Here is a 25,540-nt window from a genome sequence, read left to right on the forward strand (position 1 = left end):
TTTATATACTGATATAGTATCCATTAATATTTTGAATTAGCTTTTAGTTTTAAATTTTCATTTTAGTTTGAGTTTTAGTAATTTTGTTATGTTTTTGACAATTTGTTAGATTTAAGCATTTCAATATAGATTTCATTTTTGTTTCAGTTTTAGTTTTTGTAATTCAAGTACTTCAAATTAAACTTATTTCAGTTAGTTGTCAATATTCTTAATTCTTATTTTCATTTAAGTTTGTGTCAGCTAAAATCAAATATTTATTTCCATCTAATATCTATTTATTAGCTGGAACGTCTAATATTTATTATTTCAATTACCAGAAACTGTTTAATGTTTTTAGTTTTAATTTACAATAAAAACACTGGAAACTGGAACTGAACTGTATCTTTAATGCTACAGTTTTGACTATCTTCTATCTTCTTCCATCTTATAAAAGAAACTAAAAGCAGCATGACATCAATATGTCTCGTTCATAGTGGGATGATCCGTCCTGCGTTTGTGCCATCGTGCATGGTGTCTCCAATCATTTTTAAGCATGAAAAACCCAAGCATCAAACCCAGAGCCCACACATTCTCTCCCCCTGCAGCGCTCCTCTCTAATGTGTAACCTCTTTATGTGCTTCCATTCAGGAGTGTTTCGGCAAGCTCTTTCCCATTGAGATGTCTGTGCTCTTATCAGTCTAGCCAGAAAACGCAGGCTAGCGAGGCATTGTTCGGCCTCTCAGAGGTGGTCAGGCTAGAGCTGTTTTCTTGTTATGACATTATCACTGCGCACGTCGAGCCAGATTTGTGCCCAAATGAAATACGACACTGTCATGTGTCGAATGTCTGGTTGATGAACAGGCCATGAGGTGACATCACTGTCACACGCGAGCAAAGGAAAGGTGGAAGTTGCTTGCTATCATTTCTGTTGTTGACAAGACATGGTGACTTTCCCCCCCTCACACGCTTTTTCTCTTTTCATACATGCTCGCTTATTCTCTCTCTCTTATAACACACTCATAAACGCTCGGTATGTGGGCCGCTGCTCTGCGTGAGAATCTCACGCTCTCCTTATAAAACCACAGGTCACAGCTGATTGATGTTGACTGTGTGAATAGAATATGAAATCACTCCGCTTTAATGAAGGCATGATGCTGAGGTGTTTCAAGAGACTAGTGGCCCTTGAAATCTTCTTTTTGCAAGCTCTCTTTCTTCTTTCTTTTCAATCCGCTTGACACGCCACAATTTTACTAATCTCATACGTGAGTATATTTAAGGGTGTGAGCTCATTCAAAATTGTGAGATTCTGACTCAAAACAGCGTCTTTTGACAGAGTACAGTACGGAATTAAAGAACAGGCTCCTTATCAGTTTATAAGTTGAATTGGAATTTGGATTTGAATGACAAAAGGAGGAAGTTTCTGAATTGCACACAGTAAATTAACACACTAATGTATTCAGGGAGAATAAGTGTTCTTCTGCCCTTGGTGCCTAAAGTTAATATATACACTATCATTCAAAGGTTTGGGGTTGGTAAGATTTTTAAATATCTATCTATCTATCTATCTATCTATCTATCTATCTATCTATCTATCTATCTATCTATCTATCTATCTATCTATCTATCTATCTATCTATCTATCTATCTATCTATCTATCTATCTATCTATCCATCCATCCATCCATCCATCCATCCATCCATCCATCCATCCATCCATCCATCCATCAGTTGTAAATGTTACACAACCCTGGTTTACTGACATTTAAGTAAAAAAAAAAAATCTGTTTGAAATGTCAGAATGAGAGAGGGTCGCTGTGGTTGAGTGAGTTATATTCTCTGCTCTGTCTGAGATATTTTACAGATCTTGTAATATTTTCTGAACGTCTTTTGAAAATGAAAGCCATTTTGGAGAAGACAGTCTGAGCGGGATCTAAGATCTTAATTAGCCCCATGGTGGAGAGTTGTCGACTCAGAGGGGGAGTTTGATTTGTAGCTTCCCCTAAGGTGCGTGTATGTGGAAGTACAGCTGTTTTCAGCTCTCTAATATGATTTCTGTTATATAACCAGACCAGAATCTTAGAGTACACAGTAGAGATTTGAGCATTTGGCTCAGTTTTTTGCTCTTTTGCTGTGGGAATATCTTTCTATACAAATGTGACCTTGTATGGTGTCTTTTGATGTGCTCGTGTCATGATGAGTATTTGATTCAGTGACATAATTGGAAATTCCCAACACTTCAAATTAAGAAAAAAATGGCAGGAAATAGAGCTTCGGAAGTAGGTCACTGTTATTACCCACATCATGAAATATGGTGCGTTGGTTATTGTTTTATATGCTCCCGTGTAAAGATGGCTGATGGAGAGAGGGAATTAGAATGACTTGCTTCCATTATGTGAAGGAGACTGCAAAATAGCTCTCTGAGGACTGAAACTCTCTGAGGGGCTGAGATTGTGCCTTAGTTGGTTGATTGACATGTGCTCTGACACACAAGATTGTGAGGTCAAAAGAGCCAGAAGTGAGTAATTCTGCACTCACCTCAGTAATTCTGTCCCTCGCACACTGTGGATAGACAAATACCTATGCGTTTGTGTGTATGTATCAGAGAGAAATTGGCCGTTCCAGTTTCATGGTGTAAAAGTGGGGCGGTCTGTTCCTTGGAAGTTTCCCAGTATAATGTCCTGGGGGCCGAGATACTGAAAATATCTATCTATATAGATGCTTTGTCCTACATTAAAGTGAGGGTGAAAGAGAGAGAGGGCAGAACACCTGAGAGTGTGCAAATGACAGAGAGTGATAAGAGAGAGAAGCCATTTTAGGGATGGCGGAAGGACTATTCGGATTTTCCAGTTGAAAACTCAAAGGAGGTCTTTACGGAGAGAAATGACCAGTTTTGGTTGTATCTATATGATGATTGTGCTTGGTGAATAAAGATAAACTACAAGAGCTGATGATTGACAGGTGTGTCCAAGGGGCGTAACAATCTCTGTAAGCTGGTTTAAGCCGGTCTCCCAACTTGACCAGCTGAAATGTTCTCAAAAGTGCTCTGAACCCAGCCAACAGCTGGGAGACCAGCAAACAAGCCTAAGCTGTTTTTTTGTTTTTTTCAGCAGGGTTCACGCAGACTTTTAGAAATGTCTGTGTATTTTATTGGGAGATAATTGCTGTTTCACAAAGTTTCAACACTGTAAAAAACAAACAAACAAACAATAATTTAAAATAAAAAAACAACAATAAAAAGCAATATGTTGCATTGAAGTTTGAAAAAGCTTTCAGTAACACATCTTTGTGATTGACCCGAATTTACTCATTCATTACTGTAAATGTTTTGTTTTGTCAATAAATTCTTGTCAATGTAACTAGATGTCTTGTCCAAAAAAACAACACATGTTAATGGTTTAATATCATTCTTAAAGAATTTTCATTTTTGGGTGGACTATCACTTTAACATGAACGCTGCAATCATTACTGCAGTCATTAAGATCTTGCAAGGTGAAGGTCTCAAACTTCTCAAACCTCAACAGACCTTAATCAGGTTAGACGCCTTATGGATTTTAACATGGATGAAAATGAGGCTGTAAAGGATAGATTTACATTCTTTAGATTTACATTCTTTGCAGTGGCACATATTGTATAAAGGTCCTTGATCCTGTCATTTTCACAAAGCTTTGTCTACTGAATGTTGTTGTTAAATAACAGTACAATCCACTGAATGCACTGTAATCTCTCACGGCCTCATTTTCATTCCTTTCTAAAACATTCATATGGCACTAAGGTCTAAAATGGTGAGACAAATAGTGTAAAAAAGGTGAGCTCTGAACATCACATTATGACAAGAACAACAAAATAAATCAGCTATCAGCAACACATTAATCCAACAAATGTAACCGCATAATTTATTCATCCTACAATGCATCCTGGGAGCTCAGAAATCCTTTGTCCAGACAAATCTGTTAGGCTAGTAGGGCAACATTTAGGGGAGTTATTGTTGCTCTAACATGTGTTTTATGTTGATTTAAAGTATTTTACATTTTCATAAGAACTGTGGTTTAAAAACCATTGTATGCTGATGAAATGTAATTGCATGTGGGAAAAAAATCACAACCCTGACTGGGTTACATTCAGCGATCAAAACTGAAAGGCAAACAAACTCAAAATAACAAAACAAGGCAAGACTGGTCTGTAAAAAAGACACAGTGTGATGCAACCTGAGGTGCCCCATCAAACTTCAAAAACCTTGATACTGAGTAATCGCTCAAAAGGCACCGACTTGAAGCTCATTAAAATTTTGTAGAAATACAAAAGTGGAAGTTTGCTTGGACAGAGTAAATGAGAGAAGGGACCCATTTGAGGATAACAAAAAAGAAAGAGATGAGGAGAGATACTGTTATCTTGCACTTGTTATCGCTCTGTGTTTCCTTCTTGGCCTACAGAGTTCATCAATCACTTCCTTTGTCTTGATTCATCTCTCCCCCTGGGCTGATGATTAATTGAGATTTGCTCAGTTCATTGTGTGCTCTTACATTCTTCATGTCCTATCCAACTATGTCCTTAAAGGAAAAGTTAAAAATAAAAAATCTACTTACTCACCTCCACATCACTCCAAACCCACATGTAGCATATTTTATGCAAAAATGAGGAGTATCAAAAATTATTTTATTGTGAACAAAACATCCATGCATATTTTTAATGTTTTCATTTTATTTTGATCTTGTAATTTTTTGTCAAAATATCATAACTCTATCTTCTTGTGAAATGTGAGTTTACTCTTCAGACTTCTCCGCTCACCTCTTTCTTCCAGTCGTCCATAAACTCACATTCATTTTTGGGTGCAGTGCCCACATCTCAAAATCAAATTAACCACTGATTCATAGAATGGAGGAAGTCCTTGTCTCACACGTTTTTTTTTTTTTTTTGATAATCTGTTTCTGTTTCAGATTCTGTACATCACAATACAGATAAAAAGATCAGTCGCTACTTCCGTTTCATCAAAACAGAAAAAAGTTCACTCAGAAATGTAAAATTACTTTCCTCAATGTTGCTCCAAAACCATTGTAGCGTTCATAGTAACCAGGGGTTGTCAAGCAATGAAAAAGACAAAAAATATTTGTAATATGATAGTATTTCTTTTATTATGCTTCTTCTGGATATAATTGCAGGGTAGATTGATGCCTCATGGAATGTGAAATTTAACAATGAATAAAGATTTAATTCTGGTCTGTTCCTCATACAAACCTATCCTATAGTTTCAAAGATTTAAAATATAGCACAAGAGTCATCTGAACTACATTTCTGATCATTTTAAGGCACTTTTTTGTCAGTTTTAGAGCTTTACAGACCTTCATTTTCAGTAAGTTGAAAAGAGCAGCATGAACAGTTTTTAAATCATCTCGTTTTGAAGAAAGAAAGCCATACAGGTTTGAAGCGACATAAGGTTTAGTAAATGATAACAAAATTCTGATTTTTTTAAATGAACTCTCCCTTTAAAGTCTCTTTAGTTCTTTTTTGTTCATAATTTTCTCTATTTTGACTCTCTCTTACATATTTCCCTGCCATCATGCACCTCTTCCCACATGTGAGATCAGATCCTCAGTGTTCTGCTTTTTAATCTATCTGTTCAATTCACATTTCTCTCTTCCCGCTGTGCCCATGTTCCTCTTCCCTGGATCCAGAACCTGCCGAGACTAATCCCTCTCTATCACCATCCTGGCCTTCCTCTCTTTCTGTCTTTCATTCAGTCTCTCACCCCAGCTCTCTCCACCCTTCTCCTTTTGCCCTCTATCTCAGCTCCCTCCCGCTTCCCCTCCCCTCATCTCCAACCCCCTCATCTGTGATTAGTCAGCAGAAAAAAAAATACTTTGTTCTTCAGCCAGTTTTATTTTACTCTTTCCTTTTGTCCTTATCCATCTTTTCAGATTCTGCTAGCTGCTCTACCTCAGCTGAAGGTTGCTGTTTGTTTCTCCTCTTTCTCTTTTCAGCTTCCTCTGTAACTTACTCTCAGTACTGTCAAGACTCCCTAAATCATGTTATTTTTGACGGTTTCATTGCTCTGTTGAACAGGGATACTCTGGGTGACCAGTAGCATGAATATGGTCAGTGTTTCCGCCAAAACTGCACACCATTTGTGGTTCTGTTTCATGGTTTTAGGGTACCTGTAATGATAAAGAAGGACTGTAAGAAAGCACAATTTCACTGAGCTTGCCAAAGGGGCGTTAGTTTGATCTTCGTTGTAAATAAGAGGGCTTTGTGCTTCATTTATTGTATTTCTTTCATATTACCCTCTCTTCCCACTCCACTTCTCTCAGCCATTGTCATTTATTTTCTCCGACAGTCATATTATTTCTTTTACAGCCATTTAATGTTCCCATCACATATTTTCTGTCAGTTTTTCACCCTTTTTCATCGCTCTGGTATTATCCATATCTTCTCCATTACTTATAGCTGTTCCTCCTCTTTCTGTCCCTCACTCATTGTCATATCGGGTCGGACTGGTCATCATGTATCAAAGTTCCATAACTCTTCTCAGTTTTTGTATTATCTGTTTTATGCAGTCACTATTCACTGTAAATACGTCTTTACTTAACCAAGTTAAGGCTGCTTTGAGGAGGTTTACTGCTATATATACTTTATTATACAGCAGTTAGTTCCAGTCTATTTAGTGCTGATATTTCGTCCAACAGCACGACTTTTCACTGTTCATGTCAGTCCATTGGTCTGTGCTGTCATTCTGCGGTGGGGATGTGATTACCCTAATTAAAAAGGAGATGTCTACCTTTGCATCGGTATCATTTTTGAAAGCCACATGTGCCACGTAAACCAATCGCATTGGCATAAGTTCTCTGAAACGAATCCCACATGTTGTGAAATTTTCCGTGACATCTTATAAACATCTTTAACACTATTTCTTTAAAGTAGACTTTAAAAGTTTATTAAAATATTTAGGAGACTAGCACCAAGGTAGTACCCCAATATATATGAATTGTTATTTTTGAACTAATCGATAAAGTAAATGAATCAACAACTAATAATAGACAAATAAATTAGTTGTTGCCTACTAGCGTAGCGATGCAACATGCTTTGGAATCATACATTTTTTAAAAATGTTTTTGAAAGAGAATTCTTTAATACAAGGATCACATGACACTGAAAACTGGAGTAATGGCAGCTGAATATATATTTAAAAACAAAAGAGTTATTTAAAATGGTTAGAATATATCACAATATTGATTTTTACTGTATGTGATCAAACAAATGCAGCATTGATTATTCCAAACTTGATTCCAAATAATTTAAGTTTGGACCGGTAGAGTATGTACTCAGTGTGAGCATATTCGGCCATTGACTTCTAATCATGTTGCATTGCTGTACCAGTAGGTGGCGATAGGTAATGTTTATTAAGAGTCGTGTTGACTCGTTTATCCAGTTGATTCATTCAAAATGTATTTATTTGAAAATCACGACTACTGTGTGTTGTTTGGAGATGCGCAATGTTTGTTCTGTTGTGGCTTCCTTTGGGAGTATTTTCATTGGCAGAGCAATAATGGACCAAGTCATTGGCAATATACTAATATACTATGTCTAAAATGTTAGTTGCACAATGTTCATTTCTTGTTTATCAAACTATAGCGTAAAGAAATATCACACAATTGTGCTGTTGGTCTTTTTGACAACAACCAAATGGAACATACTACTTCAGATACAGTTTCTCTGTGACTTTTCAATGCAAGCGCCTTTTCAGACTACATAAATAGCAGAAAACTTGAATAGCAGAAAATTTAATCATGCTTATGCATAATGCTGCTTTTCCAGACAACTCGAAATTCAGATTTTTTTTCCCACCTCCTATTTGGAAATAACGTCTAGAACACTGCTTGAAAGTTGGACATCCAACCTGTTAACTCGGGGCAGATCAATCAACCCCGACTTCAGTGAGATGCATCATTTGACATCACTGCTTCCAATGAGCATAGTGTGCAGCTACCTTATGTCAAATTTAAAAACATTACACTTTAAACTTGTAAAATAATACTTTAATTTTTGCTTTTCGTCAGCGGTTTTCAAAATGAACAGCAGCATTTTATGTGATTTTTTTTTTCAAAATGCTGTCGTTGTGTCATGATGATATCATGAGGTCATATATTAATGTGACGTGTGATTGACTGGAACTCACTGAGGTTTGAAGTGGGACATTTAAACTTTCCCATTTCCGACCTCTTCTGGAACGCAGCATAAGCACACATGAACCTCTGAGAAAATAAATAACAATCTGCTTTGTAATTGCACAACACACACACACACACACACACACACACACACACACACACACACACACAGACCCACACACAGTTGACTTTTCTGTTCATAAAAACATTTAAGCTTTAAATGACTGATGATCAACAACCTGAGGGTCAGAATTTTGCATTGAACTTAAAGGGAAGTCCTTAAGACAGTACTAAGATACTCTTTGAAGAAGTCTAGTTTGCCCTCACTCTTTGTGGGGCACTTCACAACAAATCCACATGCTCACAGCTATTATGATTTGTGTGCTTTGTTGAAGATGCAAATTGTGTGTAATTGTATTTGGCACATTGTCAACTTTGATAGCGCCACTCTCTGTATATTTTACATGGTGTTTTTTTAACTGAATGACTGAAATTCTTCATGCAGCTAAGATGTTCTAGGGCAATTTTCCTATTGTTTTGAATAATTTGCTTCTGTGCTGAGGATATGGGCATGTGAAACAAAAGAATTATGTTGCAGAACCCTCAGGAACAGCTTCTGAATTAAGTGTCTGCAGAGACATTAACACCAGCTGCCCTTCAGTACAGAGTCAATAACCCTGGTGGCGGGCAAGCAATGATGTCTTGTTCAGTGCTTCAATTGCTTCCTGTCTCACTGAGGTAAAACAGTGTTTCTAATGAAAACTCAGTTAAGGGGATGGCAAACATGCAATACAATATATGGCATAAATGAGAAATGAAAAAGATAATGGTTGATAATTGCTGGTAATTATATTAAAGTAAAAAAGTAGAAAGATGCAAAATAGAAGAATTGCCACTTGTGATCTCAGGCTGTTGGACTATGGCAGGGGTTTTCAAGCTGGGGTGCCATGAGGGAATTCTAAGAAATCAAATACACTGCTGGACAATAACCAATAATTTGCATTCTTTTTTTATAATATTTTTTCCTAATGTCAATTTTATGATTTGTTTACTACAAACACTTTTTCCATTTTTATCACAGGATAAAGCAAAAGATATATTTAATAAATGCTTTGTCAGTTAGCACTGCATTATTCAGATGCTTTTTTTTTTACCTGGAAATTACTTGAAAAATAGTGTTTATTGTCTTCACGTTTCATAAGTCAAAATGTTATTTTTATTCAGCTCTGTTACAGCAGAGATTGCTTTGGCTACAGCGATCACTGGATGCCTTTTGGTGATTTCATGGCATGTTATAAGTTATTACCTCTGAGTGCATTTTAAACTTTCAGCACAGGAGGCCCTCCAGCATTGAGTATGAATGAAACATACACTGCATGAGAGTGTTTAGCGCTCCATAATGTTTACAACACTTCATTTTGGATACAAATAAAACTGCAGGTCATGCATAGTCTATCTTGTCTCTTTGAATTTAAATCTAGATTTATTCACACTGGCCCTTGAAAACTCTGCACATTCTACACCCATGATCATATTTGAGTGTTCTTGGCATCAAAAAGACACTCTAGCGTCTGTGTATGGAGTGAAGGATTTGATTTTATGGCTAATAGTGAAGACTTTCAGATTTGACAGCTGATTTGCACAAGAACAAGACACATTGTCATAAGATATCCTCCACATCTGAAGTATGGGTGCAGCATCTGAGCCACACAGCAGCTGGGTGTGAGTGGCACTACAGAGAAGTATTTTGTTCCCTCTGCTAAACACAGTAATCCTATTTTGAAGAGGTCTATTTGAAGGAGAGACACTCTTAGTGCCTGAGAGTGCTGGGCTACAGTGGTTTTGTTACTGATCTGGGACATATGAGGAGTTACAACACTGTGTTGAGTGCTGTTTGTGTGTGCACAGGGACTACAGGAAGAGTCCCATCTGTGCTGTAATACAAGAGAGAGACAGAGCCAGTGGAAACCAAACATTTTCTTTCTACTGTAATACAAGCAGTGCATGAGGGTCTGTACACTGACAATTCACTCTAGTCATTATAAGGAGTGTGTTCGTTTTGCATAAGGGCAAGTGGGACATGGGGGTAGGGGGTAATCTGTGAATGAGAATTGGCTTCTTGCCGAGGGGCCGTTCCCACGGAGACTGTTCTTGCGTTCATAACTAGCTAGACAGTGTGCAGTGGAATTGGAACATAATGTTAATGTCTTGACAATTTGATCTGTTCTTAAAGGAAAAGTTTGCCAAAAACTTTTTTACATGGCAGTGCGTCATTATTCACTTTCATGTTTAATAAGGCTCCCAAGAGCATCAGCAAAAAAAGTTTATGCACCTCAGTCATCATTTTCTAAGCACTCTTGTTTTGGTGAAAAACAATATTTAAGCAATAAAAGGTAAATCTCAGTTATATATATTTTTTGTGTGTGTTATTTGAGCGCAAGATTTAAAATGAAAACAAATCTGCATATAATTGTAAAAAAAAAAGTAAACCGTAAAAAACAATATTTAAGCAGTTCATCAGGTAAATCAGAAATATACAGTTTTTTGTTTTTTTTTGCTAGTTTTAAATGTTTCTTAAAGTAAGTTGGTAACTGAACTAAACTGTGAAGCTGGTGCACAGGGTGATGATGATTTTTAATTAATTTGAATTTTTGGGAGAACATTTCCTTTAAGTGACTTCACACTGGATGCATTCTTGCATCTGTTTTTTAGTGTTTTTCTTTGTGAACATGCATTAAGTGGATGTATTTAACCACTGCGACATGTCTCACTGAAGTCCCCTACAATGAGTGCCATGTTTTTGATACACTGTGTTAAGTTAAAAGAAGTTCATCTTGATTCTGTTTCATTCCACTGAGTTTCAAACATTATGCTTGTATCGCGAGATGCTTAAAAAACAGCGAGACATGTTGTGACTGTCAAAGATGTCACTCTAGTGTGTGTTTAAAAATGGCACGAATGCAAGAACGTCTTGCATGGATGGCCTGTTGCGACTATGTGTGAGCTGCTGAGTGATGGAGTGATGTGGGATTGTTTGTTATTTTATATTCTCTCAAACTCCTATACTTCTGTTCTCTCAGTCTGCCCTCTCCTCCTCTCATCATTCACCTCTCGCTATTTCTCATGCTTACACTCCTCTTCTCTTTTCACAGTGTGTCTCTGGGGATGATGCCGTTGCCGCTGGTGCCACTCTCCCTGTCGCCATGACGATGCCGCTCAGCCCCCTCTCCAGCGACGAGGAGCAGCAAAGGATGCTGGGAAACAGTAAACACCTTTATCCAGGGGCGGAAGAGGAAGAGGAAGAGGAGGAGGAAGAGGAAATGGATGATGATGGCATGGATGAGGAAGGCGAGGAGGCGAATGGAGAGCTGGAGTTGGATGATGAAGAGGATGTAGACGATGAAGATGACGTCAGGCGAGGACCAGGGCGTTCGAGAGGAGGCAGGGAAGAGGGGCACAGGCAAAAAGGCACAATGGCTGGACGACTTCCAGGAGACAGACCGCTACGCCCCGGCAACCCAGGCCATACGGCCAACCCATATTCGTCCAACCCTGGACCCACCCACCAATCACAGACTAATCAGCAACAGCAGCGGAAGCTACGAGAGCGAAGCTCAAGCAACGCACCTGATGACACGCACATAGCTATGATGGTCTTTCGGATTGGCATTCCTGATATCAAACAGACGGTTAGTCACACACACACAAACCCACACCTGTTTTCCAATTACCCACTCATACGCTATGCAACATCCGTCTTTTGCTAACCATGCCCGGTTGTGCCCACAGCATACATATTAACCAGGCAGTCAGAGCGCCGCCAAACACCGTTCAAAAAATCAATTAGGCGAATACTGGGAGTGATACAAGTTTATGACAAGTATACAAATCTAAAAAAGGGGCCACGAATGAATTACACAGACTTGGAAAAGCTGTTCTCAAACTTCCATTGCCATCTCAGACAGTCTGGAGTATGTGTTCTGCTATGGCAGGTCAGAACTTGCTCTCCCTTCAAAAGGGCCAGACACCATCTCTGTCAATACACAAGACCTCTGCTGCACAAAAGACCTGCTATACTTACACTTTCCTCCCTAGTAGAACTTTATACATATACAAAATATGAATATACTTTGAAATAGATCCCAGACCACACCAAGTTGCCAGTAGGTGGACCATAAACTCAACAAACACACCACAAAGCAGAAAGTGTCATTAGCACTTTCAATAAGTTTGTTTACATGCATTTCAAAAGTTGGGTTTCAGTCGGTCTAAGGCAGTAATTCTTTTTTGGTTTTCACCATTCTTGTTTTTGCAAAATCGGACTAACAGACCTACTGTACATGATGTGATTGTATCTACAGTTGGTCTCAGCAACTCAGCGCATACTCCAAAAAATGAGAGTTGTTGTGCAATATAAGTTCAGGAAAGAGTAATGAAAAAATGTATCGTGGTTTCCACACAAAAAAAAGAAAGATAGAAAGAAAGAAATTAAACGGCACAAATGTTTTCAACATTGATAACAATGAGAAATGTTACTTCTTGGATATCAAATCAGCAGATTAAAATTATTTCACAATCATGTGACCCTGAAGACTGGAGTAATGATGCTGAAAATTCAGCTTTTCCAACACAAGAATAAATTGCATTTGAAAATATATAAAAATAGAGTTAAAATACTGTATTCTTTTAGTTGTAATAATAGTTCACAGTTGTTGTTACTTGATCAAATTAATGCAACCTGGATAAGAATAAGAGACCCCTTTCAAAAACATTTTGCCTGTCACAAACTTTAGAATGGTAGTATAAATGTAGTTTGTGGCTTAGTGATCCACTGGTCACTTTACTTATTCAAGACTCATTATTATCAGAAAGAGTTTCAAACAAATCATTGACATGTCCTATTACTTTGAACGTTTAAACTATATTACATTTCACACATCTCTTGATATGGTATATGGTTTTACAGGATTTTGATTGCTCAGTCAGGAATCTCTGTTTAAATATGGGCTGATTCTGGCTGGATCTGCTGAAACTGTCCTCCAGAGTACACTCATACAGTCTGTGTGTGCTTGCACGAGTGTGTGTGCGCGTATATGTGTGTGTAAGTAGATTTTATCCAAACGTCTCCTCGAAACAGATGTGCAAACGTCTGCAAAATGTTGTTTTTTCCAGATATAGCAAAAGAGAGTGAGACAAGAAAAAGAAAGGAAAAAAAAATCAAAGTAAGTTCAGGGACTCTACTGTATGACTTTCAAATAAAAACAGACTCAAGGTGCCCTCAACCATTTTCAGTGGAGAGAAAACAAGGGAGGAGTGGGGGGGGGTGTGGGTTTAAAGTAGCCCAGTAAAAAGTGTGTGATGGTGTTCAAGTGAAGCTCTTTTTCACAAGATTGATTAAGAGGTTCAGTGGTTTCAGGAATGAAATCACCAGTGCTGTAATCCGTTTATTGTACACCACAAATTAAAGCAGGCACTTTTTATTAAAGCCACTATGGACATGTTTGCCGAAAGGGATGGAAACGACGGCGCTGCTTCCTCCCAAACTAGAAACATACGACAGTATCTAGTACTCTACAGTATGTGTCTATAGCTGTTCTTCATTCCTTTGAATGACAGTACTGAGGTTTACTTTCCCATCATTCTCCCTGGCCCGTCCTATTGCTGTGGGCGGTGGCAGGAGATTAATGATTCATGAATAATATGATTATGCTTGATAATTGATTTAAAATGGTAGACCTGGGCCCAGAGTGTTTTTTCAGTGAAGTCAAACTAAAGGCAGTTTTGCTGCCTCGCTGCCCAGTTGACCAGTTACTCAACAGAGCGTTTTGATTGCCTTCTAAGGCAGCATTTCTCAATTCCAGTCCTCGCGACCCCCTGTTCTGCACATTTTGTATGTCTCTCTTATCGCTTCAGACATTTGTTCTATTCAAACGTAAGTGCCCTGTGAAGTGGACATCACAGGATATTCCATCATGATTCCAGTTCAAAGCGAATGCATATGTTCCATTCAAAGTGTATAGAAGTGTGCAAGACGTGAATTTAAATTGTATTTATTTACCGAGGTACATGATGTCACACTTGTCCGTGTGTGAAGACGTTGCGCAGCACAAATCCGTGAATGAACGCTCCGAAGTGAGGTAAACAGATTTCTCCTGCTCAGGGAGTAGGGAGCAATGAACACTGTGTAGGGACCATGTCAATCGGCAGACACTTAATGCTCGGAGCTCACTTCTAACAAGCTGATTATCTGAATCAGGTGTGTTAACAAAGAGAGACATGCAAAATATGCAGAGCAGGGGGTAGTGAGGATTGGAATTGAGAACCGCTGTTCTAAGGCACCGTAATATCATTTATACCAGTGTTATTTTAATATTGTATATATATACTATTATAGTTTTCATTAATATTTTGAATTGGCTTTTATGTTTATATTTTTAGTGTTCATTTTAATTTTAGTTTAAATTTTAGTAATTTTGTTATGTCATGTTTAACACATTTTATTAGTAGTTTTTTTTTTACATTAATGCATAGTTTTAATTGTAAATTTTGTAATTAAATCATGTTAATTATTTCAGTATTATATTTAGTTTTCAGATTCAGTTGTCTATTAAACTTTCAGGCAAAAAAAATTTTTTATCTTATATTTATATTTTATTATATTTAAATGTTCGAATAGTTTTAGTTAACAAGATCAACAATGATTTATACATAATATAAATAGTTATTGTGAGCTGTTCAAAATAACCAAGCAAATATTTTAGAGACTTTCTAGGTAATTTAGAATTTAACTAATTGTTTTTTCCCCCTATAAAAATTATCTTGCCATCTACAGATTAATTTGTTTCAATCATTCAGTCAAAACTGGCAGACCACACGCACAGAATTGTGGGATATCTGCATTCAAATATTGACCAGATGGAGGCATTTTTCTAGAATGGGTGTTACTCAAACACTGGATTTGGAGATGCCTGATGAGGGAGCATAAAGAAAGTTTTACATTATCTTTCTCTTTTTATTCTCAGTGTTTCTTAAAGATCAAATTGTATCTGCTCTTGCTTTTTTACTCTTCTAATGTGGGATTGTATAATGAATGAAGGTGTGCAAATGTGCATTAGTGTGTGTGTTCGTGAGGGGGATGTTTGTGTGCGAGTGGAAGAAGGGACAATGAGTGGTATTTTCTTTGTTTGAGTTATCCAAAACTGCCCATTAAGTCCAACAAGCCACTAGCAAATTGTAATTAGTGTAAGATTGGTTGATAGATGAAACAGGATGGCAGTGAAACACCTGGAGGGGATCTGAGCTGGATCAAAACACTCTGCCAAATGTTTTGCTTGTGATTTTAGCCCATCTGCAACACCTGCCTATGCAAAAATGATGTAGACATTTTAGTCAAAAGAGTCAAATTCTGCAACCAACTTTTAACAGTAATTCTGTTAAACATTATTTGAATTATATTTGAAGAAAATTAAAATTCATTCTATCTTTTCTTTATTCTTTTATGTAGTTGATGTTATTATGAATGATTCATCCATGCATGTTTAATTTTTTGTAATTGTTTTGACATTGTAATTCTTCATCAGAGTGTTATAACTCAGTCTTCCAATAAAAAGTCAGTCATCTCTCTGATGATGCCAGTCTCATCCAATCATTTAGTCTGCTTAAACACTGCCCATTTTCTACAAGTGACCTCACATTCAGATCACTCTCCATCCAAATGAAACCAATGTACTGAACAAAGTCCTTTCCCCTTTTTTTTTTTCTTTTTCAATAATTTGTTTCACTTGGACATATGTCACAACATGGAATAAAATATATTTTGTTACATTGCAACTAGTTGGTCATTAATTCTCTGTATACATTAAAGAAGGCAGTCAGGTGTGGAAAGCTGTCAATGTTATTGTATTTAAAATACCTACAATAAGGTTCGTCTGACTTTCAGATTCTCTTTCATGTCTTTCTCTCCTATGTCTTCGTGATTTCTGTTTTGCCTTGAACCATGTCCTTTTATGAGTCTCTCTCTCTCTGCTTTTTCTGTGTGGAGTAATATGTCTGCGTAATCCCAGTACATTAGGCCTGCTCTACATACCAGCTAATTCACCCTCAATAAACTGCAATTGCTCGATAATTGTGGTTTAATGAGTTCGAGGAGAGACAGTAGGTGTGCAAACACAACCGATCAAATGTAGGGCTGCAGGAATGCCCACTTACCCTGTAATGCATTAAACGCTTTTGGATGCAGATTTGCCATTGGACATCAAGCGGCGACCCAAAACAGAACTAGAATTGTTTATCATAATTATCAATGTACTTGAAATCAAACATTATTAGTATTACCACAAACTGTATAGGAACTGTATGCTAAATGATTAAAGTGCCCCTATTATTGATTTTTGAAAATTACTTTTCATGCAGTGTGTAACACAGCTCTAAGTGAATGAACACATCCTGCAAAGTTCTAAATCTGAAAGTGCACCGTGTATGAAGTTATTATCTCTCAAAAGAAAGAGTCGACTCTGAATCATTGAAACGAGTCGTTTTTAGAAAGAATCCCAAGCCGTTTCATGTTGATGTCAACATGAAACATTAGCATATTGCCCATCAGCTTGTTGCTCTTTTCGCATTGGTTTGAATGAAAATGTAAATTCATTCTTTGCCACTAGGTGCCGCTTTTGGAGCAGTAAAATAGCTGTTTCCATGGTAACGCTGTACACAAAGCAGCACTGCTCACAAACGCTGCTTTATCAGCCATTACAGGCAAGATGAAATTAAAATGAGACCAATCAGACCAATCACCGCAGATTAGCGTCAAGGAAAGGAGGGGTTTGGAAAAATTAATCATTGAGCGAATCGTTTGGGAGTCCTTGAGCAAGTAAGGTAAAAATAAATGCATATTATAAGACAATCAAAGTGTTTTTTGACTTTGCAACCTGTGCAAACCAAAATATGAACCTTTCATTAACCATTATAGGGGCACTTTAACATGACATTGGCTAAATAGCAAAACCAACAATTTTCTAAAAGAAAAGAGAAAGAGTGTGAAGGGGATGGAAAGAGGATTGGACAAGTCAGGGAGGGAAAGTATTGCTAAACAGGAAAAAAAAAATCTATTTTTTTTAAGCGCTGTCTTCTGCTCACCAAGGCTGCAATTATTAGATAAAAATACAGTAAAAACGGAAATATTGTGACATATTATTACAATTTCAAATAACCGGTTTATTTTAATATATTTTAAAAGGTTTTTTTTTTTCTCTGCAAAGGCTGAGCTGAATTTTCAGCAGCCATTACTGCAGTCTTCAGTGTCACATGATTCTTCTGAAATCATTCTAATATGATGATTTGGTGTTCAGTAAACATTTCTTTATTAGTATAATTATTTAAAACCGTTGTGCTGCTTAATATTTTTGTAAGATAATTTTTTTTCCCCAGGTATCTGAATAAATAGAGAGTTCAAAAGAACACAATTTATTCAAAATTGAAATCTTTTGTAACAATGTAAGTATTTACTATCACTTTTGATCTATTTAATGCCTTCTTGCTGAATAAGTGTTAATTTCTTAAAAAATAAAATAAAAAAAATCTTATATTTGTTTGTCTCACTCCACTGGCCGTTTTTATTTATTTATCTATCTATTTTATTTTTTAACTTAAGTATGAACCTCAAAGTATGAACATTTGGTTTGATTTATGCTTTTGCCACAATGCCAAAAATATTAAGATTTTTTTTTTTTTTTGCCAGTGGAAGAGGAAAATTGTTGAAAATGAGAAGTATGTGTAATAGTGAATACTTGACAGGAGTGGTCATGAAAATGGCAATGATGGAGAGAGAGAGAGAGAGAGAGAGAGAGAGGAGTAGGAGGAGGCAGTGAAGGTTATTTCCCTATAGATCTCATTAAAATCTACTAATCCCCCCTGCTCTTGCCCTGCAGAAACGGGCCTGAGGGAGCTGCTGCAATGAGAGAGAGAGACATGAATGGTTACACGAAACACTGTACCAGTCAAACATGAGTAAACACTTTAGTAAGACTACAACACCACGTAACGCTTGCATATATAAGACCATTTCAGCAATGATTTTCATGCTAATTTACTGAAAAAGTGCTCTCTCCATGATTAGCTCAGTTACTTTCTGTCTGTTATTTAAAATGATTACAGAATAAAGACACAAAAATAAAGTCAACTTTAAAAAAAGAGTCAACTATTAAATCCAACTATTCTTTTTCCGTCCTGCACTGTGAAAGTTTATATGTTCCAGGAAAGCATGAAAACAAATACATTTTTTGTGTGTTCATTGTTAAAGCAGACTATGTTTGTCCATTGTTGTTGAGATCAAATTGTACAAGCCATTTAACCCATGGTACATCTACATTCACATACTTTTATCTACAACTATACATTGGATGTCTGTAATAGTTCAAACATATCCAGAGTAAAGTAAAAATATTGGTTTGCCAATATTTTGTCCTTATGTGTTATATTAGCAAAATGTGGCATTTTTCTGTATATTATACGCATTCTGCAGGGATCCCAGCCCTCTGAATCAATAATGTAGTTTGCATCAGGCTAATCTAGAACATTTGGTAATGTGGGACAACTAAACTCAACTGTGTGAATTTTTGTAATGGTCATGTTAGCAAATCTATGTTAACATGAGCCTATTCTAGCTGGATTTTTATCTGACTTGTTTGTTGGTCTGTCAGTCAGAAGTGCAAAAAAATCTGATTTGTTCACATATGTGTATGCACAACTTCTTCCAACCCTTCCCACCCCCAGAGACAGATTTAGCTCTTAAACAGAATCTTTATCAATAAAGCAATTAGACCAGGAGATACAGTACACACAAAGGCATTTAGGTGCATTTTGCTTAATTATCTGTTTAGAATTATCTGTTTAGAACTTGAATCTATAAATTGTTCTTCAGTGCTTTGAAAACAGCACAGGACGGCAAATTAGTAGAATTAGATATCATTATAATAAATCATTTTCCAGGTTGATTATCATTCTAAAACAAAATTATTGTAATCACATGGGTGCAAGTGAACTTACGTCTACATCTGCCGAAAAAGAAAACTCTTTCATTTTAATCATTTGCATTCATTTTTTACTAACCTAATATCGATTCAATCCTGTATGGTTTTTATTCATCAGTGGAACTAACAAGGGGATGTTTTGAAGAATGTTCACACTGCTCTTTTCCATAGAGTGAAAGTAGATGTGAACCAGAGGCTATCCAGCTCCAAAATAAAAAAATAAATTAAAAAAAAGCACCATAACAATGGTCCATAGGAAATTCCATGTCTTCTGAAGCCATTTACTGATATTGTTTCCTTGACAGCTGTGGTCACCATCCACTTTCACTATACTGGAAAAAGCAGCTTGGATGTTCTGCTATAAACATCTTTTGTCTTCCACAGAAAAATTATTAAAAAAAAAAAAAAAAAAAAATCATACGGGTTTCAAAAGGTGTGAGGCATGTATAAAAGATGATGAAATTTTTATTTTTGGGTGAGCTATTCTGCATATCCTTGCATATGCAAGATGTTTGACTTGCACACACTGAAATACGTGTGATCTCCACACGTCTTGATATTCCAAATTGTCTGTGAAGTTGTGCACTACACCTATGACCTGTCTCTCGCGCAGAACTCCCTCCAGTGCACATGCACTCCGTAAGATCACAGTGAAACACGTACACCATACCATAGCGCACCAAGGGACTGCTGAGATGTTTCTATGGCAACCTGCAGCTTGCTCCACTAATGAACTGGTTGCCATGGTGATGGGGATTGGCTGTGTGCAAAGTGAGAGACTGAATAACAGAGGGAGGAAGAAATTTCACACTTCTCTGTGTCACTGCATGTACACACACACACATACAAGAGGACAGTGGTAAAGAGAGCAGGAAATTGAACGTTTCGGACTTAACCACTAAACACAACCACGGACCAATCACAGCAACTCCTCAAGGTCAGGGGAGGGGATTTCTTTCCAGCACTCCGCTGCAGGGATGTCCCATTTTCACAGTTCCTGGAACAGCGCTGCTGTCCCAAAATCCAGCCTGAGCAGCTCGAAGCTACCATGTCCCTTAGCCTGGAGCTTGTGCTCAAGCTTGTAGGCTGCATGGAGTCTCAGGCAATGTCATGGCAGGAACCAGGCAGTACTTGCAGAGTGGGGTGTGTCATAAATCACACTGCAATTCCTGACCTTCCTAAGCATCTATTACAGTACCTGAGCAGGCTTTGGGTTAGAGGTATTACTGAAGGCTAATTAATCAATTGGCATTGCCATTTTGCACTACCAGGGTGACCAAAGACTCAAATTATATCTGTTAATGAAGCTGATGGACAGTTGCTGGTCAGGCGGGGTCTACTAATCCGACAAGGGGTGATGTTTCACCTCAGTGAATCACAATGTCTCCCTCTAGTGCACATCGGTCAGAACTGCATTTTTCTTTTCTTTTTAGGGTCAATAGGGATAAATAGTAATTTATAGTAATTGTTTGGTAGTTATTATTAATGAATAAAATTAAATTAACCATATATAGTTATATGTTATATGCTTTACCATCCCAGGATTGAATCCCAAGATTAAAATAGAAAACCGTTATTTTAACTTCACAATATTACTAGTTTTACTGTATTTATTATTGACTAAATGCAGCCTCTGTGAGCAGAAAACACTTCTTTCAAACTTCTTTCAAGAACATTAAAAAATCTTACCAACCCCAAAACTTTGAATGTTAGTGGCTATAATATAAATAAATAAATAAATAAATATTAGAAATATAGATATTTGAAATGTACTATCACAATATAGCTAATATTTAAATAATATAATAATTTTATACAATAAGAAACAAATAATCAAAGCATTTTTTGTTGAATCATTTTGTTTATCTAACAGCCATTTTTTTTTCTCTCTGTCTCTATAGAAGTGTCTGAGGTTCAACCCTGATGCAACCGTATGGAAGGCAAAGCAGCAGGTGCTGTGTAGTCTCACTGAATCTCTACGGGATGTATTAAACTATGGCCTTTTCCAACCTGCTACTGATGGGCACGATGCCAAGTTCCTGGAGGAAGAGAGGCCGCTCCGCGAATACCCACAATCCTTTGAGAAAGGAGTACCCTATCTGGAGGTTCCCTTCCTTTTATTCTCCTCTTCATTTTAAGCATTTTTCATTTACTCTTTTTTTTCTTCTTCTTCTTTTTTTTATCTTCTATAATTGAATGCGAATGGTGGTGCTAGGAAACTGATGCTTCAAATTGTTTGTTGCCTTGGTGATAATAATTCTTTAAGCGGCTTCTCTGGTAATTATAATTCCTAATAACCCTGATATGGTTTATTGGAGAATGTCTTAAAATGAAAAAAATTAAAATGTTTTTTTATTATTTGTAGAGCACAGGGCAATTAATATTATACTTAACTCAAAGTCTAATTAATTCACAAAAAGCCCTTCTCATCTGAAGTTGATAATAAGGGTGGGCAATATTATTTTGTATCAGTCTGAAACCAAGTACTACTACCAATGCCTTCTGTTTATTCATTTATTAACAATTAGAGAATATAATTGTAACAGCTTAATTTAGGCTATTAAACTGTTACAATCATAATTCTGTAATCTGTAATTCATTTAAATTAAGCTTGTGCTTCTCAGCATTTCTGCTGTGTTCAGTTACAGTGCTTGATACTTTCATACCTCGAGATGTTTTTTTGATTGAAATCTTACTTATAATACTTATATACTGTTATAGTATTTATTAATATTTTATTACAATATATTTACTTTAGTAAACTGTATTTTCATTTTATTTTTAGTAATTTTAATACTTCAGCTTACATATACTTGTTTCCGTTCTAAAACTGTCATTAAGGTTTTTGTTTTTAAGTTTAAGTGTTTATTATTAATATTAATATTTTGTTTTATTTCAGCTTTATTTAAATTACCTGTAACTATATTAAAGATAGTTAGGTAATCGAAATATAATAGATGTAGGTAATTTAAAATAAAAAATAATATGGATAAAACTATTTTAATAGTTTTGTTTTTAGTTAACATTTATCAACACAACCATACTCTGAAAGGATGTGGCCATAAAAGAATTGTGCCACGAACAGAAGTTAAGAAAAGTAGTCTTGCCAGAACAGTTTTAGACAACTTTACTGATCACAAGACACTTTATACTGAAAAATTCCTGTAAGGGTTTTAAGAAAAGACCAAACACACTCCTTATATAAAATTAGTCCTCCTTACATTAATGTAAACATTTCTTTTTTTCTTCCACAAACTGATGGAAGTTTCTTTGACGGCTCTCAGTTATCTGTCTTACACTGATTTTGGATGATTTATTTTACACAGTTCCGCTACAAAACCAGGGTGTACAAACAGACAAATCTAGATGAAAAACATCTGGCCAAACTACACACAAAGGTAGGCGTCATCACAGAAATCATCTTATTCTTTTCCAAAAACAGAAATATAAAGTGAACTTTCAAGGTGTGCTACTATTTTCGTCATTACGTGTGTATGTTAAATACAATAGGTAGCTTGTCCTCAGGGCATGCACTGCATAGCATGGCTGTGAGCCATAAGTTGTATGTGTCTCCCCCAATAGGCCAGTCTGAAGAAGTTCATGGACTACATCCAGGCCGGGGCTGTGGAAAAGGTAGCCAAACTTGTAGACAAAGGACTTGACCCCAACTACCACGACCCTGAGACAGGAGGTGAGGTGTCAGACACTGCACTGTTCCCTTCCTGTGAGAGTTAATGAACTTCCCATTAGTGAGCTGAATAATGAATTACTGCCAGCAGAGCATAAACTGGCCCACGCACATGCTATACGCATATGGAAATAGGGCTGCATGAATATTCAATGAGCGTTTACTGGAATGGCCATTTGCATCTTCTCAAACGATCCGTGCAGTTTCTAACAAAAGTCATTTGGAGTTTAAATTATGGAACAAATGCATAAAGTTAACGTTAGACACAGTGGCTGCCTCCTAAACCCAATTTCTACTTTTGGGCTGCTTAATGAGATGAAACAATTACTGCAGCTCAACGGTTCATTTCAATGCGTGTCAACAGAGAAAAAAACACTGAATAATTTGAATGTATTTGTAACAGGGCAGCATCTTTTATGGCATATTAATTCAAGTTTTTAGCACTTTGGTGAGCATTTGGTGAGCTGGAGACGTGGTCAGACATGCCGTGAAAGTCATTTTATGGACAAGATGACAATGCAGAGTAATATTAGCATTCATTTGACTTGCAAGATGGCTACCCTTGAGTGTTGTTCACAGTTTGCATCGTCTGCGTTGTCACAGCGTTGATGTTGTGTTTGCCAGACTTACAGTCACTTCTCAAAGCAGACCCTGCTAATGGGGAGTGAGAACTGCTGCGCCATTTGCAATCACTAGGAGGCTGATCTGAGAAAAATATGCTGTTACAATGAAAGGCATAGTTCAGCCAAAAACAAAAATAACATAAAAAAAATTAACACATTTCCTCACACAAACCCTGTGTAAGGCAAGACACACCCTAGGTGAATAGGGTGTACATTATTTTGTGTATTTGGTGTAATGAAATGTGTTTATGCGGTTTAATTAAAAAAAAAAAAAAAACATTATTTTTGTACATTATTGTACATTATTGTTTCTCCTCTATGCCCCGCCTTTCTGAATCGCGTCAAATTTTTTCAAAGCTCATCGTTCTGAAAAGCGAGGTGTGCTGTGATTGGCCGAATGCCTCAAGCATGTGACGGAAATGTTATGCCCCTTAACATACTGTGATGCCGCGTGTAACAGCACGACCAGACAAAACCAATAAAACCCATTACAAACAAGGTATTTGTTGCATCCAGTGGGGACATAATTACTGATTATAATGACTTACACTGTCTTTTTATGCATTGAGTATTATGCCACGTAAACATCAAACCACGTCTGCATTTGTGATCGGAGAAACGACAAACAACAAGTGCTACTCTACACTGCTTAAAACTTGCATTTGAATCATCAGTGGCAAATCCTTTAAATATGAAAACGTACTTACAGACTGTGAGTCAGAAGTGCCAGACTGTCCTTGCAAAGTTGTTATTGCCCCACTTTATAGAAACAGACACCAGCATTGTAGGCTACTGGTTCAAGAACTGTCCTCGTCCTCCATAAAATGTGCAGCACACATCTGAATATTTGGTATTTGGGATCTGGATCAGTCTGATTTGTAAATCTTCGTGGGCTGGATTAGTTGATTCATTAGAAATATCAGACTCAAAAGAACAATTTGTTCATCATCACATCAACATGCTGACGAACTTGGGTTGATGCCAAGACTGTTTAGAAAAATCATATATACATATATATGAATAATGTACCACATTGATTGTATTCCATTCGCCTAGTATAATAACTAGTGTGTGTGTGTGTGTGTGTGTGTGTGTGTGTGTGTGTGTGTGTGTGTGTGTGTGACAGAGACTCCACTCACTCTGGCTGTACAGACGGAGCCGGGTGGAGGGGAGATCATCAGGGTGCTGGTGATGGGGGGAGCACACATTGACTTTAGGGCAAAGGATGGCTTGACCCCACTCCACAAGGCTGTCAGAGCACATGCACACACTGCCCTACTGGTAACACATACACAAAACCACAGACAGCAGCTCAGAACCATGATTACGATGAAATTATGCTTGTAATTAAAAATTTATATTTAAATCTAATCATCTTCTGTTTTTTTTTTTAGTCGCTGTTGTCTTTGGGGGCATCTCCTGATTATAAAGACAGCCGTGGGTTGACACCACTTTACCACACTGTGCTTATAGGGGGCGACACCTCCTGCTGCGAGACCCTCCTCTTCCACAGAGCCAAGCTGGGACTCCGTGATGAGAATGGCTGGGACGAAACCCATCAGGTACAAAAAAAAAAAAAAAAAAAAAATCCTGAGAAGAACAGTGTGTGTGGCATATACAGAAAACACCTGAATAATTAATGTGTAACTGATAAAATCGATGTGTCACAATTGTCTAGTGTTATTATATATATATAGGTGACAATAAGTTTATAATTAATATCAGTTTTTGAATTATTTACACTTTTCCAGTCATTTTCCCCTAACAAAATAAATATCATAATAGAAACCATTGGTCTTCCATAGTAGCATACATTTAGATCAAGATAACCACAGTTAAAACCATGGTACTATGGTAAAAATGTATCTACTGTATATGGTTTCTAGGTATTTGTAGTCTAAATACTTTTAGTATAAATGCACAAACACTATAGCTTAACTACAATAAAATACTGTAATTATATTCCATTACTCCTTTAATACATTTAATACATATCTGCATTAATAATATAGTAAAATTCTTTATGAATATCTCACATTTCTGTCAAAATACTATGTTGCCGTT

At 36.8% G+C, this 25,540-nt stretch overlaps 1 protein-coding gene across 9 annotated transcripts in view; it reads left to right on the plus strand.

The window, feature by feature from the left end:
* Window positions 1-25,540, plus strand: part of LOC109055600 (SH3 and multiple ankyrin repeat domains protein 1-like) — an 85,035-nt gene that overhangs the window by 19,687 nt on the left and 39,808 nt on the right. For all 9 annotated transcript variants that reach the window (XR_006154906.1, XM_042725085.1, XM_042725072.1 and 6 more), the window contains 6 exons: window positions 11,291-11,827; window positions 21,067-21,270; window positions 22,492-22,563; window positions 22,748-22,856; window positions 24,603-24,757; window positions 24,871-25,038. Coding sequence is in view for 8 of the 9 variants with exons in the window: in XM_042725085.1 (XP_042581019.1) it covers window positions 11,342-11,827; window positions 21,067-21,270; window positions 22,492-22,563; window positions 22,748-22,856; window positions 24,603-24,757; window positions 24,871-25,038 (1,194 nt within the window). In the remaining variant the exon portion in view is untranslated. The remainder of the gene's footprint in view (window positions 1-11,290; window positions 11,828-21,066; window positions 21,271-22,491; window positions 22,564-22,747; window positions 22,857-24,602; window positions 24,758-24,870; window positions 25,039-25,540) is intronic.

The sequence above is a fragment of the Cyprinus carpio genome, chromosome A3 (genome assembly GCF_018340385.1).
Source record: "Cyprinus carpio isolate SPL01 chromosome A3, ASM1834038v1, whole genome shotgun sequence".
NCBI classification, from domain to species: domain Eukaryota; kingdom Metazoa; phylum Chordata; class Actinopteri; order Cypriniformes; family Cyprinidae; genus Cyprinus; species Cyprinus carpio.